Source organism: Chelonoidis abingdonii, chromosome 6 (assembly GCF_003597395.2).
Source record: "Chelonoidis abingdonii isolate Lonesome George chromosome 6, CheloAbing_2.0, whole genome shotgun sequence".
Lineage (NCBI taxonomy): Eukaryota > Metazoa > Chordata > Testudines > Testudinidae > Chelonoidis > Chelonoidis abingdonii.
The window spans coordinates 105,661,726-105,681,685 of NC_133774.1; the positions used below are offsets into that span (position 1 = coordinate 105,661,726).

Sequence of the window (19,960 nt, forward strand, 5' to 3'; positions counted from 1 at the left end):
GGTGAATTCTGCCTATTCCTACAAATCTGATCTTTCTTGCATATTACCAAGTGCACAATCTGCTTTTTGTATTATATTGCAAGTTTACTTTAAAAAAAAATTTGAAAAATCAAGGGAGAGAGGAGAATGTACAGCACAGTTTTCCCTAACCTATTAACTTTTCCCTCGGGTGTACCATCCAGGATTTCACAAAAAGTTACCAATACTGGGGCCACTAGGAAGTTCGCTTAGGGCTGTGTTATCTGCCAGAAACAGTCCCAGCTAATGGTGGCTTAAAACACACTTTTTTAGAGATCTACAGCAAGTGCAGGGCCTTTCAACCGACCAAAAATGTGATCAAACCAGCCTCTCAAATCTTCAGAAAGTTACTGGATCACTCAGTTCAGACAAGCCCGTAAGAATGAGACCACCTCAGGAGTCTAAAAACCAAATCTCATAGAGAACTTGGAGTTCTGACGTTCCATTAAGCATTATGACTTCAATTTCAGAGGAGATTGCTAATTGCCATATAGCCCTAGGAAAGAAATCCCCATTATGAAGCAGCAGGAATTCCACTTAGCTGACAATCTACCAGCGTTCTGGAATTCTTGTGCAGTACACATAAGCCATTTTCCATTTTACTTTTCTGAGATGGCCAAATCCTGCTTCCAGACCCTATAGGGAAAGAGAGAGAGGGAGACATGCTGAATGGAAACACAGACTGAGCAACAAAACATTCTTAGAGTTCTGCCTCTAAGAAGCATTAGCATGCATTTCTTCACACGTGGGGCTCCATGGGCTTTTTTTAACCACCTGTTAAATCATCTGAAGATTCCAAGTGTGCACATAATTGGGATATGGAGACTTACTGATGGGCCGTTTCTGAGAGGGCTGCTAAGTCCTTGATGTTCTCCTGGGTCCCTATATCCATCTCAGAACTTTTTAGAACGATACCCATGTTGTGTAGTTACTAACTCTGACCCTTAGTTTTTTGTACAGTGAAGATAAGGGAAATATTCCTATGTGCATTTCTGGGCCCCAGGATGCAGGGCTACCCTCTTACTGAACAGTAGTGCCATCTGTAACCATGGCAGTAATCCAACTTCTAGCCTGCTTCAAGAATGATTTAGCAATAATGTTTATATTTGATATAAAAACACGACTATAAAGGACCATATTTTAATATCTGTTACATGTATGAGCCTCACATTGAAGTTACATGCATAGCTGAAGCTTATTTTCTGACAAACCAATATGAAAGCACATTGGAAACTGGTTTGCATGAGAACCTCCATGATGAGAAGTGCAATATGGAATGCACCATATTATTGTTATTTTCATCTCCCCACCATATGCCAGAGTCACAAATAAAAGAACGCTTCAGCAAGTTGGCTGTCTCTGGGTTCCAATGAGAGTTTGACACTAAATAAAATGGGTGCAATTTTTCTCTAACATGTCCAGCATTCCATCGGAGTGGCTGAAACGATTAGAGTACAGGAATCTGGAATCCACAGATTTCTCAGTATAGGTGACTGTTTTAAGGAATAAGATGTTTATTCATTCCTATTTTATCTGAATTTGAAAAATAAACACAAGTTCCCGTCTTTTTTTTTTTTTTTTTTTAATTTCAGATACACTTACTGCATGTTATCAGTGTCAGGAACATACTATGGAGCTTTGACATGGCTGAACTACACACTATGGATTCCAGTATATCCCCTGTCAATTCTGGCTAAAGGTAAAAGGGAGGTAGTAGGCATGAGGCAAATTACTTGTTTCCTGAATCTCAGCCAGTAGAATTTGATCATTTTGATGAGTGTTTTTGAGAAATAAGAGTAAATGGGTTTAAACGTGTCTTATCTACACACTTTCATCTATCTTTCCCCTTTCTCTGTTTCTTTCTTGGGTTTTACAGGACAGTTCCTTTCTTCTGGAAAACTAGCAATTTGTTAGCACAACAAAAGCCACAGAACATCAACCTAGGATGCAGACACTTTTCTGCAGTCGGTGGTGTAGCTTAATTCTAGGCACCCAGTGCAAAGTGCAGACGAAGCTGGCAAATGTACTGGTGCAGCTGACCTCTACTTGAAACCAGCTTATGCATGAAACCATTGTGGCTTATAGCAGTTTACTGTACCTAGACTAGGTGTGCGCACTATCCCTGCAGCTGAAAACCCCAGCAGAGACGAGGACTAAGTAAATATTTGCTAATCCTCGTTATCAAAATGATTACAACTTCAGTCCCAAGAAAATGAATTAAAAGTAAAGCCATGCATGTATGCCAAGTATGCTGTTTCATAGATTACATTTCACAAGATCAGGCAGTAGACCAAGACCCATTTTCATGCCTTAAATGTAGTTTTCTTAGAGATGGTCTTTCACTTATAAGTCTTACTATAACTCCAGCTTTAAAAAACATCAAAACATTATTTTGCAGCATTTGCCATCTATGAATCACTTCCTTATTTTGAATCCTTCGGCACATACTCCATCAAGCTACCATTTCCAGTTGCCTTATCGATCTACTTCCCATACATACTAAAACTGTACCTGGCAATGCTGTTTGTAGGTAAGATTTTCATCTCTTGTGAGCAGGATCTTAATGCCACTGTGCTGGAATTCACAAGCCTGAGGAGGCAAAAATCAAATCAATGAAAATTCTTTGTAAGCTGTGCCTTCTCACAGGCAGTTCCTGCATTGACAGCTGTGTGTTAAGGGGGAGTTCATGTTGCTCAGGAGTTGGCTGGTCTGAATTCCAGCGTCCCATTTGGAAGTGAATTATCTGTTTCTAGAGAGAGGGAGTGTGAGGAAAAGAACTACTAAGAAAAAAAGTGAATGGGAAATGAATATAGTGTGTTTCAGCCACCTTCATCATTATAGATGTTAATTCAACAGAAAGTCCTGAGTCAGTTCTTGATTCTGCTGCCATTTGTAATCAACGGAAACCTTTCCACAGATTTCCAGTGGGCATTAGATCAGGCCCACAGTTTTTGTTCTTTTAAACTAGGTCTGACATCTTGTACCAGAACTCCTCCAGCCTTGAGAAGATTTGGAGCTAAATCCAAACTTCATGGCTTGTTCCCCCATCTACGGTTACTGTGCATTACAGCAAAATCCTGGATCCAAACAGGCCTGCACTTTGGAGATGTTTGGGTCTGCATCTAACTTTCTGGCTGACCCCATCTGAACCCCCTCACATTTGGGGTAAAGGGTGCTAATTTTTCTAGCATGAGCCCATCTGTTTTTTAAAAAAACTCATTGATCCTTTTAGATGAAGTACAGTGTTGGCTGGTTCATAAAAGATTCTTGTTTAATCCTTGACCAGTAAAATGAGGACACTAGTCATGATGGTGGCTGTGGGGTGGACCTGCTAATCTGGAAAAATGTGTGTACTTATGCATCAATGTAATGGCAATAACTGCAGTATTATAATTACCCTATATATAGCAGGTGTGCTTTAAAGGTTCCAGGAAAATGTCTCAGGACCTGCATTGGCTAGATTTATTTACTGAAGTCTCATATAATGTATTGAGCGAGTGCATAGTTATCTTGCCAAGCGATGGCATCTTCAGTGGCGTGATACAGTTCTAGGCCACTGCTGAACCTAGTCAGCAGACATTCATCGACAATGTGTGTCATCGTCTCCATTGCACCACAGCTGCACAAAGGGCTGTCACGAAGGCCCCAGTGATAGTGGTTGGCTGCACAGAGACCATGCCCAGTCCTGGTATTATCTCTCATATAATGACAGATACCTAAAAATATAGTGTGGTTAGCTACAAAAATATAGAACCTGTCTGAAAAGCCTTACTCCTGTGGGTTTAATGGGACCACCCACAGGACCATTTGGGTCAATAGGATTCATCCCATTAGGGTTTTCAGGTGCAGGTTCAGGTCCACCTGTACTTTTTAGGTAAACGCTGGGCCTTTTGGAGTCTGTTTCCCTGCACTTACATTTTATGTTTCAATTTAGGTATGTACTTCATCACCACATACCTCTGCTCAGAAAGGAAAGCTCATCTAGGAGCCAGCTACATCAAAGAGAAAAGGAGCTAAGTTGATACCTTGTCTTGTAATGAGGAAAATGCTCTAGAACATGCTATGCTAACACATTATGTGGAAATAATTTAGACCAAGACTTTCAGAAGTGCTTAGTGATCTTTTGCACCCAACTGGGAGTGCCTTAGAGGTTCCCAATTTACAAGGGCAGGTGCATCACGCTTTCTGAAAAAGAGGCCCATTAAGGCATCTCACATTGGGCACTCAGATGTAAGCACCTCAAATCTCCCGTCACTTTTTAAAGTCTTGGCCTCAGAGGTTACTCTATCTTTTTCTAACATAAAATGACAGGTTACAAAATGTGACAAAAAATGTAAATCATATCAGCATTTCCTGTATTTTAATAATAGGTTCTTATCGCAGCAGTAGCATGGATTCTGCATCTTATATCAGAGTAAAATGTCAATGGTATTTTATCACTATCTCACCTGTTAGACTATGTAAATCAGATGTATGACTATCATGTTTGCTGGAACTGCAACAGATTATGAAGCAGAAGCTGGTGGTTCTGCATTTTGCCACATTCACACAAATACCAATAGGTAAAACTGTTCACAGAAAACCCATCCTCCTCCACCCTGATTCTTAAAGTACATGTAAGTGACAAATGCAGTTACGGTGTCTATTCACTACAAGTCCTAGAGGGCATTTAACGTATAGAAGTAGAAGTTATGATTCTAATATATTTCCAGTAGACACTATTGAAGGATCTGTTTTGCTTAACTGTGACATCCAGATTATCTTGGAACTGAAGAAACAAGACAGACACTCACTCTTACTTAACTCATTGAAGTGTGAAATACTCTGCCTTTAAAAATAAGATAATGGATTATATAAACTGTGGGCCAACTCCAAATTGTCTCACACATGAGAATTGTCCCATTGATGTCAGTGAGGTTACTTGTGCAACAAAAGTAATTAGGATTTGGTCCTATGAAGCAAATCCTATATGTGAAGAAGCAAGAAAATAGGATATACTTTCCTGGGGGACAAATTACTTCTCTGACTGCACAAGCTACTCCGAAATAACCACAGGCTGACTTGTTCCCCATTGGTACTATTCCCCACCACCTTTTGGGCTTGAATAAAAGACAGAAAAAATGAAGCAGATTAAAGAGTGAAATGAAAACACTTCGGGTCATGAAAATTCTCTTACCTATTTAAGACTCTGAAAAAGTGAAGCCTAAGTATGTCCTTGTCGTAAGACAATATTTGACTAACCAATGAGGGAAGAGCATCTCAAATTGATGATTTAGTGGCTCTAGGACAAGTCCACAGCCACAGCCAGGCAGCTCAGCTGTATCTGAACTGCCCCTACCTGTGCTACCACAGTTACACTGCTATTTATGCTGGAACTAGCTTGAGTACATGTACAGGAACAAAGGAATCACACTCCTAGCTCGTACTGTAGACATAGCCTTAGACAGGTATATTTGTACATTACCTGGGAACAGTACACTAGAGCGGGGACCATTAAACACTTTGCTTTTGCATCCAGGTATTATTGTGGTGTGCATGCTAACACATAGCACTTTTGGTCAGTAGATCTCAAAGCGCTTTACAAAAGAGGTAACTATTATAGTATTGCCTGTATTTAGGAAATAGAGCAAATATTATTGTAATGTTATTTAGTTACAAAAGCAAATGTGATGTTTTTAACAATGATCATGCTATCTGTTGAAGGAGGGATTTATGGGATCTGGGCAGGGGAGAATTCCCTCAGTGCAGGATCTGAGGAAGACAGAGGACCCGCTTAAGAATCCTGGGGTAGCAGCTGTGCCTGGTGTGGGAAGGGAGTAACAGAGGCAGGGCTGCAGCATGTTACCCAGCAGAGATTCCAGACAGCAGAGCAAGCTGGGGACATGCTGCTGTAATGCAGACAGCCCACCTGAGGCCACTTTGGCCTCTGGAGCAGCCCAGATTCACAAGGACAGAAAAGGTGGGTCAAAGTGAACTTAGCACACCCCTGCCAGCCCATTCCACAGGCTGGGAGCTCTGTGCTGCATCTCTTAGGCCTGGTCTACACTATGCTGTTAAACTGATTTTAACAGCGTTAAATCGATTTAACGCTGCACCCGTCCACACTACACTGCTCTTTATATCGATTTAAAGGGCTCTTTAAATCGATTTCTGTACTCCTACAAAACGAGAGGAGTAACGCTAAAATCGATATTACTATATCGGATTAGGGTTAGCGTGGACGGAAATCGACATTATTGGCCTCATTATTTTACAGTAGCTACCCACAATGCACTGCTCCAGAAATCGATGCTAGCCTCGGACCATGGACGCACACCACCGAATTAATGTGCCCAGTGTGGATGCGCACAATCGACTTTATAATATCTGTTTTATAAGATCGGTTTAAGCTAATTCGAATTTATCCTGTAGTGTAGACGTAGCCTTAGAAGCACAGCCCAGAATCTCACCTTATCCTGAAAGAATAAAATGATGGTGGATCCCTAACATTTGTTGGAAAATGCTGATATTTTCCATTTTCTTCACATGGTAGTCTGGTCAAAATTTTCAAACTCAGATTGCTAAAGTAAGTTGCCTTAAGTCTATGTTTCAGCACCCTAACAAGTGGCTTATTTTTCAGATGAACTTTGCACACACTCTACCAAATGAAGAGGGAGTTGAAAGTATTGACTGCTTTTGAGAATCAAGCCATTCTTATATAGGAGCCTAAATCTGAACTTAAGCCAACTTTAGGCATTCAAAAATGAAATTGTTTGCTGAAGTTTGTTAGCGTAGAAAGTTACTGATTCACAGGCCTACTGTAGTTGCTGGTGCTGGCAATTAGGTTTACCATTTAATTCACTGTTTTTACACTGAACCACACGTACATGTAAAATCCCACCACTAATATTATATTTCAATGTGATAAATTCATATTTACTTAGTGAACATTATTTTTAATCTGTGCAATTTATTTAGTTATTTTAATTTTGAATGATAGCAAACCTATTTTAAAAAAAATCTTTGGTTGAAAAGACGGAAGTAACTACCAAACCTCATTCATCTGCACATGGGCATCTGGAGCAAGTAAATGGCTTTCAGTTTTACAGTGTGTATATCAGTCAACATTAATTCTGCACTAGCAAGGTGCAAGATGTTGTGGGCCAGGTGTTCAAAACGCAGATACATTTGCAGCTGCAAAAAAGTGTTCAGTTAATCTCAAGCTACACAAAGAATTAACAGGCTGATTTGATCAATCATGCACTGATGATCTAGATCAGTAGTTCTCCAGCTGTGACCTGCTTGTGGCCCAATCAGCACACAACTGTGACCCCTATGACATCCTCAGGGCCATATGGGTAGTATATATATTGTGCGGATATGGCCCACATAACACAGAGCTATATATGTTGCCCATAACTGTCAATAGGTTGAGAACCACTGTCTAGATGGTTCTTAAGAATTACTACTGGCATGTTAATGATCATACAAAGGCTACATCTACACTGTGACCTAGGGGTGTGATTCCCAGCTCATGTACATGTTCCTGCACTAGCTCTCAGCAATAAGAATGAGAACGGCAGCATGGCTTAGCCATACTGAGTACAAGCCCACCTGAAACCCACAGGTACGTGTACATGGTATAGTGGAGCCATGCCACCATTGCTTGCGGTGCCAAGGCTACACTACCATTTATACTCGCACTAGCTCGATGAGACCTCATGTGAGTATGTGTACTTGAGCTGGGAATCACATCCCTAGCTCAAAGTATAGACACAGCCAAAATGAAAACACATGTCTTGAGAATGCATAGGTCTACTGAATATAAAGCATACACAAGTACCATACCTGATTCTCACTGGTTAAAGGGTCTTGGTTAAGAGAAGTAAATAGCAGACATAGAAGATTTATTCATTCATTTCTGTTGTTAAGAATACTAAACTGGGAATAATAATAAGAAAATAAAGATACTACCGTGTCATACTACGAAGATGAATACTTAACTGAGAAAACTACCATATCTAGGATAGCTAAATTACACACTGCTCTGATTGAGGTCACTGCAGTAGACACTAGGGACCAGTATGGGATTACTTAGTCAGTTACAGATGACATTTACCCCAGTGCAGAGGGGGGTTCTTCAAGAACCTTAGCACCAATTACGCTTCTCTTTAATCTCTACCTTGTGTGGACCCTTGCATTGGGGTATAATTTCCCTATTTAAGTTGAAGACATAGGGAGCTAAATTGTGAGACACACAAACGGGTTAAAGGTAAGAAGTGGGACCAGGCCAATATTAAGATTCAGAAAGGGGACTTATAAGTGGGAGGGCTCAAAGCCAGGAAGGTAACATTAGAAAAAAGGAAGGGGGAAATAAGATTTCAATAGCAGGAGAAATGAAGGAGCTTAGAGGGAGGTGAGAAAATGGGCTCCCCAATAACAGTAGCTCCATATGCTTGCTGGGAAGAAGAGAAGGAAAGAGAGAAGAAATCCTATGTCCTCTCAGAGACACTAAGATGCTGAGGAGAGAACAGACCTGCCATCTTCTTTTTAACATGGCAAAGGTAGAAAAGACCCGCTGTTCTCTACCCTCCCCCCCCAAAGTTGAAGGCATCTATGGAGGTAGGGGAAGGCTATTATTGGCATGGGAAATTTGAGGAGATGGAACACTGTGTGTAAGGAAGATGGGGTCTTCATAGGTTTTGAAAAGCATCCAAGCTTCTGGAAAATTATCCAGATCCTAATTTTCTGAGGCCCTGAATTGGAATATTCATGATTAAATTAACCTGAAATTCATCAAAATGTACCTAGCAACACCCAGATCCCACACTTACCTGGATAAGTGTCCCTGGTAAAATCGTTACAAGGTTCGCAACTATGCTACTATCACAAAAATAGTGTTGTTCATAGTATAACAACAACATTGGATGATGAATGTTATAATATGGAGGAATCATGTTAACAAAATTTTGTCAGTTAAAATGAAAACTAATTAAAAAGCCAGAAAAAAGAAATGTTGTGCCTTCCAATAAATACACCACATCAAACAACAGTTTTGCAAGATTTGTTTTTAATTTTTTCACTTATTCATACAAAGATTCCACCTATTACAGAAAGGCGGCTTTCTGCTGTCTGCAGCTTTCACTACCTCTGAAAGTCAGATTTCTAACTCACATTCAAAATGTAGCCCAAAGCTTGTCCTCATACTAGGGCAAGACAGCTCAGGATAGGAGACAGCCTACTGACCAGTCAAACCAAATGATTTTTCTACTCTCTGAATCCCGGGGAAGAAAATCCCATAATACTTCATAGTATAAAATTTCTTTGGAATGACACTTATTGATGACTGAACATTTCTGCTATGCATTTTTCTCTCAGTATTAAGGGCCGTCAGATATGACAATGATGTTGTCTTGTGGCTACCAACCATAAGCCTTAGTCCATACTGCTTTCTTCTTGAACTCTGGTAGAAACCTCAAAGCCAGAAGTGTAGCTGAGAAAACAAGGACAAGTCACATGATTATGTACACACTGTATAGTAAAATACAAGAATCACCTGTATCACAATTATTTCAATATTATTTTCATTGGCTGTTTTCAGGGTTCTGCAGAAGCTAGTACAAGGGGGATGGTGCTTGAACCAGGGTCTCCAGGCACAAGCACAATACAAAATGATAATAATTATTAACTTTTCTCCCATCTCCTTCTCCTCTTGCTAATAATCCCCCCTCATTCCCTGCTCTTCCCTGTTACTCCCCAAGTCCTCTGTTGCTTCCATATGAATGACAGGACACTATGAAAGGGATTAGCTAAGGAAGTGTGTCTCATTTCTAGCAAGGGCAGCTTGGTCATATCACAATTTGCTCCTCCCATGGAACCCAACCTGTTCGTAGCCACTACAAACACTTCCCTGTCCCTGCAAAAGCATCCCCAGGTGCACATTGAAAAAACTTCAGGAAAATGGTTAGTCTTGAAACAGTTTTACACTCTTTAGGATTAGCCAGGTTACACAGGGTTAAGTAATTTTGAACTGGCTGTCAAAGATTAAAGGCCACATTAACTGATTGGATTACTGGTCTTCCCAGAACAATGACACACTAGGAAATGCAGAACAAAACTTGCACTAACACTTGAAGTTTTTTAAAATATATATTTTTTTGTAATTCTAACTTTCCTTAAAAATAACATGTACTAAAGCCATTGATATATGCCAGTAACCTTAACTGGACATTAACAAAGCTTTTGGTGTTTGATGCAATTTTATGCTAAAACTGAGAGCAAGACATACTATCTGGATTTTTCATTGCATGGTGAGTAGGAGATAAAATGAGGGATCAAACAATCTAAAAAAGGATTTAAAAAGGAAGAATGTTTATTTGCTTGTGGAGGTTATCTTAAACCCAATATGTAGTTCTGTCATCAACATATGTTGTTAACCTACAAACATTTTGCTTCTTTAACAGACTAATGCTGTTTTCCTGTGCCGAAGGAAATACAGGAATAAACAATATCAGAAATACATTACCTTTCAACATGTCTCTGGAGGATTCAGATAGCACTTCTTTAGGGCTCTCCATTATATTAAACAGCCAGTCAACAAACTAAGATTAAAATGAATAGCAGTTGTAAATTAAAAGAATGTCCATATCAGAACATCACAAATTCTCTCTGACCAAACTGGCTTAAGACATGCATCCTACTCAAGTTTAGCTACAGTATATTTGGACTGAATGGCAAATCCACCCAAGTTGGAGTTTGCCCTTCACTGCATTACAACAGTCCATTAGTATTTAATTTAACACAACAGTACAGGAATTATCTGAGGGTATGGCTACACTTGAAATTTCAAAGCGCTGCCACGGAAGCGCCAGCGCTGGGAGACAGCTCTCCCAGCGCTGCGTGTAAACCACATCCTCTATGAGTGTAGCGTGCAGCACTGATTACACTGAGGCTTTACAGCGCTGTATCTTGCAGCGCTCAGGGGTGTGTTTTTTCACACCCCGGAGTGTGAAAGTTGCAGCACTGTAAAGTGCCAGTGTAGCCAAGCCCTGAGTGATTATCAAAGTTATTTCTTTTTGCAGTATGAAAATGAGGCAAGCCCTCACTATTGCCTATTTCAATGATGATACTGGTCTTTGATCAGTGAATACCCAACACATTTATTTGGTTGCTGTTGAATATTGCTGTTCATTCCTAACATGGACATATAATATTCAGTGTCTTACTATTAAATCTATAAAGTAGTAACTCAGAATTGGTGCAGAGAAAAAAATCAAATAGAAAATGAGAGTCACTAGGTTTATATTTTTTTCAAAAATCATTGTTAAGCTATTAGAAATTGTTATGGGTGTAAAACAGATTTAGAACTAGATTGCAGTTTAAAGCCTGCTTTCATGTCAAAGGGCAAAAGTTACTGTTGAATGTTAGATTTTATAATTATTTTTCAAAGGCTATTTGTTTGCACACCTGCTACTTAAGTTTTTAATCATCAGCCTTGGGTGGAATGGGACAGACATTAGGGCAAAAAAGGAGCAGTGTTTTAAGTGAGCCATTTGGCTGACTTGATATTTTGTTTGCAAGGCATGCTGACACTGTGTTTTGGAAATATACAAAATTGCTTAAGAAAAAACAGTTAATAAAGTTCTGAACTTTGCTCAGGCAAAACACCAGCTAAAACAGTGGACATGCAAAATAATAGATAAAACACTGCAGAACTGGGGTGGATAGAGAGAAGCTGGAGAATCACAGTAATAAGAGATGGAAAAAACATATGATGTCACTCAGTGCCTCTCTCCATCAATGCAGAATTGGTCACTTAGTATATGTTCAAATATTTGGTCCAGTCTACTTTTAAATATTCCAAGCAATGCAGTTTCCACCATTTCCCTTAGAAGAATCTTCCACAGCTTAATATATCCTACTACAACATACTGTCACAAGATCCTGCTTGACAGTTTGAATTTTGCTTTCTGGGGACATTTCCCTTCATCCCATTATCCCCAGTTATACTACTTTGTTGCACAGCAAGCACAGTAAATAATTCATCTCCAAATATCCACACTCATCCTCCTTTATCAGTCTGTAAGGGTATGACTACATTCAGGGGCAGCTCCAGGCACCAAGCCATGGGAGGTGGCCTGCCAGTCGCTGTGAGGGCGACAGCCAGGCAGCCTTCGGCGGCAATTCGGCAGCAGGTATGCCAAAGGCGTGGAAACGGCAAATCACCTGCAGAAATGCCGCCAAATCTGCATGACCAGCGGACCGCCCGCAGACATGACGTTGAAGGCCGCCTGACTGCTGTGCTTGGGGCGGCAAAAAACAGAGCTGCCCCTGACTACACTGCAAAAAGAGACCACAGTAGTGAATTTCAGAGCCTGGATCAACCGACTCAGTCTCATGAGGCTCATGCTACAGGGCTAAAAAAAATAAAACACACACACACACACAGTGTAGATGTTCTCACTTGGGCCAGTGCCTGGTCTCTTTAACCTGGCAAAGGGAATGGGTCTCAGAAACCAGGCTCCAATATATGCAAGAACATCTACGTTGATATTTTTAGCCCCCAGTGCTAGCCTCACAAGCTAGAATCGGTTGAACCTGGCTCTGAGACTTACTTCTGTGGGTGGTTGTTTTTTTGCACAGACATACCCTTAGCCAGACTTCCCACAGTCAATGCCCTCAGCACCCAGATAATTTTTAATCACTTTTTTCTGACTTTCCTCCAATTTTTGTTGTCTTTCTGGTAACGTATGTTGCCTAGACGAGAATACAATATTTCAGATATATCTGGATGGTTTATTTTTTCAAATGCTTTATTAAAAGCAAATTAAAAATTTGCACATTAATGGCCTAGTTCTGCATTCTTCACACCCTCCCAACTCTCACTTCAGTGGGAGTTTTGCGCATGCAAAAAAGACAAGATCCAGTCCTTAATGCATACATGTTTGTTTAAAATAATTAAACGTCAATGTACAGAGGTCACCATTTATATACATTACCGGAAACTCAAGCCAGATTTGCCAAGCTAGGCACATACAATCTCACACACATGCTTATGCATACCTAATTTAGGCTTGCAAGTAAATGATGTGCACAATAAACTGGGGGCGGGAAGGGAGGAGAGATCGTCCACTGGTAAAGGATCTGCCTCTAAATGTTTGCATGCCGAACTAGCCATATGCAGGAGCAAATATGCACATGCACACACCCCTACCCCTAAGTAAACCTACTTAATGTTAAACACCCAACCCTTAAGTGTTCTTTATCAACTTGCATCTTACTTTATTTAAGGGCATGTTTTTAAGTAAGTCCTATCTGACTGCGATAAAGAAAAATGAGAGCTTGAGTCAGATGCAGTAGATATAGAGGAAACAACAGCTGCCTCACATAAGACCCGAGCTGACTCAGCTGAGAACCAAGGGTGATCTGTTACCCTCAGAAAGTGCTTAGCATCTTGCATGATTGGACCTTTAGAAAGTAAATTATGTGCAGCTTTACCTTTTGTGTTTGTTCTTTCCAAGGCTCTTTAGCCAGCAAAAGCTGCACACTGTTTGGAAGGAGAGTAAGAGTCTCCTGCACAGAGAGCTTTTCAATTGGATGCTTGCCAAAATCATCTGCAGACAATTCTGGTAATACTTCTTTGTGTTTCCATGACGACCAGCTGGCACTGAGGCCAAGCAGTAGTGGAGTAGCATGGTCAGCCCAGGCAACCACAGAAGCGGCAAATATCCACAACAGGAAGTCTACAGCCTAAACAGGAAACAGACAAGTTTGGTTCATTAGTTAAATAATAAAGAAGAAAAAAAGGTTAAGACATCTCATTCTCCAGGATAAATCCTAGGCAACTGAATACTCAAACATGGAGAGAGAAAGACTAAAGGCAGTTTAATGGTCTGGCTTTTGCACTTTAAAGTAGTACAACAGTATTTTAAAACTACAATCCTTAAAGCAAGGGAAGCAAATGGAAACAATTCTGAACAGACTTCTTTAGCAATGCACTTATTCATTTTTTTATCTACACTGGAAAATAATGCTTGTGGACAGGCATTGCAGCAAGTCCGGCATCCTGTTCCATGCAGCTGGTGCTCCAGGATGATTAGCCAATTGCTCACCTCCATACTGCACATGGCTAATAATGCTATGCTATATAGCAAGGGAGGAGGCTCCTTTCTGATGTCTGCAGCAATCAAATGATGCCTCAAAGCATGACATTTAAGTATCTTAGCAAGCATAACTACAAATAATATTGGCAGCCCTGAACTGTTCAACCCTTGTAAAAAAAAATGCTGCTGCAGTACTCTGACCTACTGGGACAATGAATGCCACAGATGAATTAACATACTATAAAGGAGCTTTTCCTTTTAACAGTTCCAAGTGTATAGAGTTCTACACGATATAGTTTTCTTTCATTCTCTGTCATTGTTCTCACAGATTAGGTGCTAGACTCACTTAAGAGACTTTAAATATATGTACATTTTAAAAACCTTTTGAGGACAATCAGTGATTTTCCTTATGGAGATATATGGAGATTATTCTAAAAGATAAAAAGTGAGGGAATACTTGTTCCTTAGAACATAAATTACACTAGAAACCATTTTTTTCTGAAAGCTACATATTTTCACAGCAAGTACCTCTTTAAGATCCAGGTTTTGTATAGGTATTGACTTGTAAACGACATTTCTGATATAGCCCATCAATTCTAACAGCCAGTCCATTCTTTTCAATACTCCTGTAAGAACAAGAATATTGTCTTACATAAATGATAGTAAATACTCCTTTTTCTTTAAAAAGCAAGTGCCAGGAAACAACATAGCAATCAAACAGCAAGCCAGGGGAGGAATAATAGTAACAATCATAACATTTAATTTTTGTGTGCCTATGCCAAAAGGCATATAGGCACCTTAATAATAACAGCTGAAACTCACATTATAACACAGACAATGTGGCTGTAACAATCCCTAAAGCTATCAAACTAAAAACAATACATGGAAAAAGATAATGAAAAAATAATCTTTCATAATAATTCCATCCTGCAGATATCACTGATCTGCTCTGTGGACATCCCATATAGATTCCTGATCATGACATTCCAACACTAACACAGAAGAGATCACCCCCAATCAAATAAATCTAGGCTTTGCGTTGAGTCCAGTGCATGTTGGGAAAGAATCTGGGGAGTATAAGAAGTGGTGTGTAAAACCTCTTCCAGTGCAGATTTGATCAATAAAATTAATAGAGTAGCTATATGCCTAATCAACTAGTCTCAGTGCTTTAAGGATCCTCCCAGTACCCAAAGGAAGACCACCATATAACTATTCAATATGACTAGAACATTCCTTCCCTATAACTGCCTCACTGAGTGTTTGTAAGAGCTACCAAGACCAATCACACACTTTTCATCAATCAGACCTGGCTAATTCAAAACACATCCTTGCCTTCTTTATCCAAACAAAACACCAACTACTTTCAGCGCGAGTACTGGGGGTATGTACTCCCTTCCTTCCTAGCTTGCCTCTCAGTTGCTCCTTTTATCATCTCCCGCTACTCTTAGTTTTGTATTTGCTTTCATGCATCTCACTTCTTACATACTAATTAACCTCCCTTATTTCAATCAAATACAGCACTTTTGCAAATCCTTCAAACACAGATGACGTCTGAAGTCCTTTCTATTTAAATTCCTATCCATTTGTATTTGTACAAGTTAGACTTTAAATTTTGGAGAGCAGTGACCTTGTGTTTTTGGTCTATAAATCCTAACATCCATTTATAATACTTCAGAAATAATACATAACGCACCTAGAAAGACTGATTGGACCAAAACTTTTATTTAAAATAATATGTGCAGATTCATTAAGCTTTTTCACTTCTTCCTTCAGTGTGGCCTTACCTGTGTTTTCGTGGCTTATAATTCGGGCATGGTAGAAACTATGAAACAACATCCATGCAATAGTTTCTTTCTGCTGGCATCTTACCGCAATACCAATCACATCATTCAAGCTCAACAAAGACAGTCGGCCTTGAGAAACTAAATACACTTTGATGAAAGTGACCTTTTCTATATTGTTCTGCAAAAGCAACAAAAACTTGATTAAAGTAAAACATTCTTCCTGAGTGACAACAGTAAAAGATACATGTCTCTGTACAGAGATGGGAGGAATCCTTCAATCATTAAGCCAGCTGATTTCTTTCTTTTTTTGGGATGGGGAAGGTTAAATGGATTGGACAGGATATAGTATATAATACGTATCATATGGGATAATATAATAGCACAGGAAATGCACGTAAGTCGGTACAATCAGACTGTGCTTATGCTTGTAAACAATGATTAATGCTTATGGAAGGGGTCAATGTGACAACCCTGGTTTAAGTCTTATTTGCACAAGACAGGAACAACATGGGTTGCAGCAATGCAGATTTTCTCACGCTGCTTTTCCAATGTGACTTCATCCTGACCCCAAGGGACTAACCTCATAGTGAAAGGATAGTTCAGTTTCAAAGGCCTGTTTAAATTCTTGGACTGCTCTCAACAGAGTCTGCCAGCAAGGGTACCATGGTAGTTATGTGATATGGACACTTGCATATAAGGGGGCTTGATCTGAGATCACCAACTCATTCCACTGAGGTCACTTCATCACCAGATCATAACTTCTGATCACTATCAGTCTCAACTCTATTATCTGAGCAAGTGATCTGGAGTTGGAAAGCTTTATATTTCATTATCCTCCTCAAGCCATCCTGTCCACCATAAAATATTTTGAACACATTTGAAATACAGTCTATAATACTGGCAAGTGTGAAATCCAAAAATTGCAATACAATTTTTCAATTTTGCAACTGTGTCCAGGATTCATGAACTCAGACGCAGTGGGTTACGACATTGTATTTAGTCTGTTTAAAGAACCACATGGCTGATGTATAGAGGGAGGCGGGCTTGTGGTTAAAATACTAGACTGGGATTCAGGAGACCTAGTGTCTGTTACTGACCTGCTACAGACTTGTCTGAATTTGGGGAAGCCATTTAGGGCCTGATTCAAAGCCCACTGAAGTCAACAGGCGTTTTTCCCCATTACCTCAGTTTCCCATTTGTAAATTGAGGATAATGACATTTCCACACAGGGTTGATGTGAGGATACATTAATCAGTATTTGAGAGGTGTTAAAATATTCTACATGATGTGTAAAATGATACAGTGAGTCTTCATCCAGCACATAAACAAGTATTAGGGAGAGTTCTAGAAGCCTAGAATGAAACATGTTTACCTTGGAGATCTGGGCAATCCGGTCAACCTCTGCATCTGCCATTTCTGAGAGGCATTTTGCTACCTCAATATACATCTCCACTTCACTTCTCTGGAAAAAGAAAAAAATGTGTGTGTTTATACATGGATAACTGTATTTTAATATCATTAAAGTAATGAAGAACCTACGAGCCTTTTTTATTCATTTGGATCATTTAATAAAGTTTCTAAATAAAATGAAGCTGGAAAATATATCACTTATTTTGCATTTGTGGTGGATTTAAATAGTAAAATGAAATACATTCAACAAAAACAACAAAATGGAAACTTCTAAAGAGAAGTGCTTTTCCTTTGGTGTATTTTCTGTTTGCTGTTCTCAAGGAATTTGTCACTGTGAGAAATTTTCTGTCTAAAATTATTTTTTTTCCCCTGATTATTCTCTGCTTCCATTTCAACAATTATTTTACCTCAGTACAAATTCTTTATTTTTTTTAATTGCCTAATTATTTGCCAGGCAAAGTCCACTCCAGTCCACTACAATTTACCATATTCTAAAGAATAACTGAAGAATTTTCACCGGAATGGTATTAGATTATTTACCCAAAATTCCTGCATCAAATTTTAAATCCAATGGCTCAGTACAGATTTCATGGGGGAAAAAAAAAAGTTTTTGCCAGCTGCGGAAAACTCAGGCAAACATCTTATAGTGGCTTTTTTATCCCTCCATCCAGCCTTGCTCCCTAAACCCTCCCTACCCTAAAAAACCAAACCCTTAAAATTCTGTACTAGAATGTGAATATTTACTTCTCTTACCTGAATCTCTTCTGGCAAAAGCTCAAATATTTTCTCTGCTGCCTGGCACAGAAGATTCCAGCAGTATTGGGCAGGGTTTGGAAGTTTCATAGCCTGGCTGAGTCCCTGTAAGATACTCTGGCAAAGCTCAGGATTTTTTGGGTGCTTCTTTGTTTCAAAATGCTGTACTAAAAACACTTCAGTAAAAGTCTGCAGTTTGTCTTCTGCAACATGTTTCATCCATAGGGACAAAGTAGTAAAAAGATATTTCCTGGTTTTCATCTGAAGGGCAAATACAGGGCATTACTGGACATAGGTTGTGCTCAAAGTCTTTCCTCCTAACTTAGATAATTAATACCATTATCTCAGTATTCCTAATGCGCTTCCTTTTACTAAGCATAGGGAATGCTATTAATATTGAGGTAACATTAACTAGTTACAGTAACTCCTCGCTTAACATTGTAGTTATGTTTCTGAAAAATGCTACTTTAAGCAAAACGATGTCAAGCAAATCCAATTTCCCCATAAGAATTAATGTAGATAAAGGGGGTTAGGTTCCAGGGAAATTTTTTTCACCAGACAAAAGATTATATTTTATATATATACATAAATACACACACACACACAGTATAAGTTTTAAACAACTTAGTACTGTATACAGCGATGATGATTGTGAAGCTCAGTTGAGGCGGTGAAGTGAGAGGGTGGAAGAGGGTGGGCTATTTCCCAGGGAATGCCTTTGCTGCTAAATGATGAACTAGCTTTTGGCTGAGCCCTCAAGGGTTAACCTGTTGTTGTTAATGTAGCCTCACACTCTACAAGGCAGACGAATAGAGGGAGGGGAGACAGCATGACAAACAGAGACAGAGACACACACCCTGTGTGAGAGAGATGCACACTGCGCCTTTAAGTTGGCTAACCCCACTCTAAGTACATTGCCATTTTAAATAGATCAGCAAGTTGAGACAGCTCCCAGGAAGCTCCCTCCATCCTGAGCCCTGTCATGTGGTCCCTCCCCATACAGGGAGATGGAGTAAGTGTGGGGCAGGAGCAGGTGGGAGGGGCACACCCTGACATTAGCCCCCTCCCCTCACACAGCAAACAAGAGGCCCCCGAGAACAGCTCCAAGGCAGAGGGCAGGAGCAGCACAAAGCACTGGGGGGGGGGGGGAGGGGGGACAGCTGAATTGCTGGCAAATTATAGCCTGCTGGCCAGCTGCCACACAGGGAACTCAGGGGAGCAGGGAGCTGATAGTGGGGCTGCTGGTCCACCCTGGTTCCAAGCCTCCACCAGACAGCTCCAACCGACTGCTCTTTCTGCAAGCAGTGGATAAATCAGGTGATTGCCAAACAATGTTATAAAGGGAGCATTGCACAACTTTAAACAAGCATGTTCTCTAATTGATCAGCAACGTAACAACAAAACAATGTTAACCGGGACGACTTTAAGTGAGGAGTTACTATATTAGAGGCAAAATTGGAATGTTTTAAATGGTTCTAGAGTACAGTACACAGAACTTAATCTTCCCATATGATTTATAGCGGAAAGTAGAAGATATTTACCAGTGACTCAGTTTCTCTCTTCTTCTATGCTAAAAAATTTGGACTCCACCTTCTCTTAGTTTTAGAATGAAACCTCCATCGTCCCTCAGCTATAGACAAAGCGTACAATTTTCGAAAGTGCCGAAGTCACTGGGACTTGAAGCACTTTTGAATTTTTTTCATCCCAAATAACTTTAGATTTTTCTCTCACTTCTTTAATATTGTTATTATTTATTATTTGTATTACCATAGTGCCTAGGAACATTAGCTGAAGCAGTAATTTAATCACTTGTGATCTGTTAAGTTTTCCTCAGGTTCTCTCACATATTGAGGATTGTGTTTTATCAGTCAGAGTACAACTGTGGCCTTCCAGCAGAACTCTTGGCCCATTCTA

General features: G+C 39.8%; 2 protein-coding genes across 18 annotated transcripts in view; one reads left to right on the plus strand and one right to left on the minus strand.

Annotated features, from left to right (window-relative positions):
* HACD4 (3-hydroxyacyl-CoA dehydratase 4) overlaps positions 1-9,049 on the plus strand; it is a 29,950-nt gene extending 20,901 nt beyond the window's left edge. For 4 of the 7 annotated variants that reach the window (XM_075067303.1, XM_032797575.2, XM_032797574.2 and 1 more), the window contains 3 exons: positions 1,611-1,717; positions 2,417-2,548; positions 3,953-5,735. In XM_075067303.1, coding sequence (XP_074923404.1) covers positions 1,611-1,717; positions 2,417-2,548; positions 3,953-4,035 — 322 coding nt within the window. In that variant the 3' untranslated portion in view covers positions 4,036-5,735. Of the gene's footprint in view, positions 1-1,610; positions 1,718-2,416; positions 2,549-3,952 lie in introns of all 7 variants that reach the window. The other 3 variants (XM_032797573.2, XM_032797572.2, XM_075067302.1) reach the window with 1 other exon arrangement.
* A 1-nt stretch (position 9,050) lies between these two features.
* Positions 9,051-19,960, minus strand: part of FOCAD (focadhesin) — a 211,513-nt gene continuing 200,603 nt past the window's right edge. For all 11 annotated transcript variants that reach the window (XM_032797563.2, XM_032797567.1, XM_032797566.2 and 8 more), the window contains 7 exons: positions 18,047-18,307; positions 17,256-17,345; positions 15,884-16,061; positions 14,628-14,725; positions 13,495-13,746; positions 10,523-10,598; positions 9,051-9,490 (listed from right to left, as the gene is read on the minus strand). In XM_032797563.2, the coding sequence (XP_032653454.1) occupies positions 9,417-9,490; positions 10,523-10,598; positions 13,495-13,746; positions 14,628-14,725; positions 15,884-16,061; positions 17,256-17,345; positions 18,047-18,307 (1,029 nt within the window). In that variant the 3' untranslated portion in view covers positions 9,051-9,416. The remainder of the gene's footprint in view (positions 9,491-10,522; positions 10,599-13,494; positions 13,747-14,627; positions 14,726-15,883; positions 16,062-17,255; positions 17,346-18,046; positions 18,308-19,960) is intronic.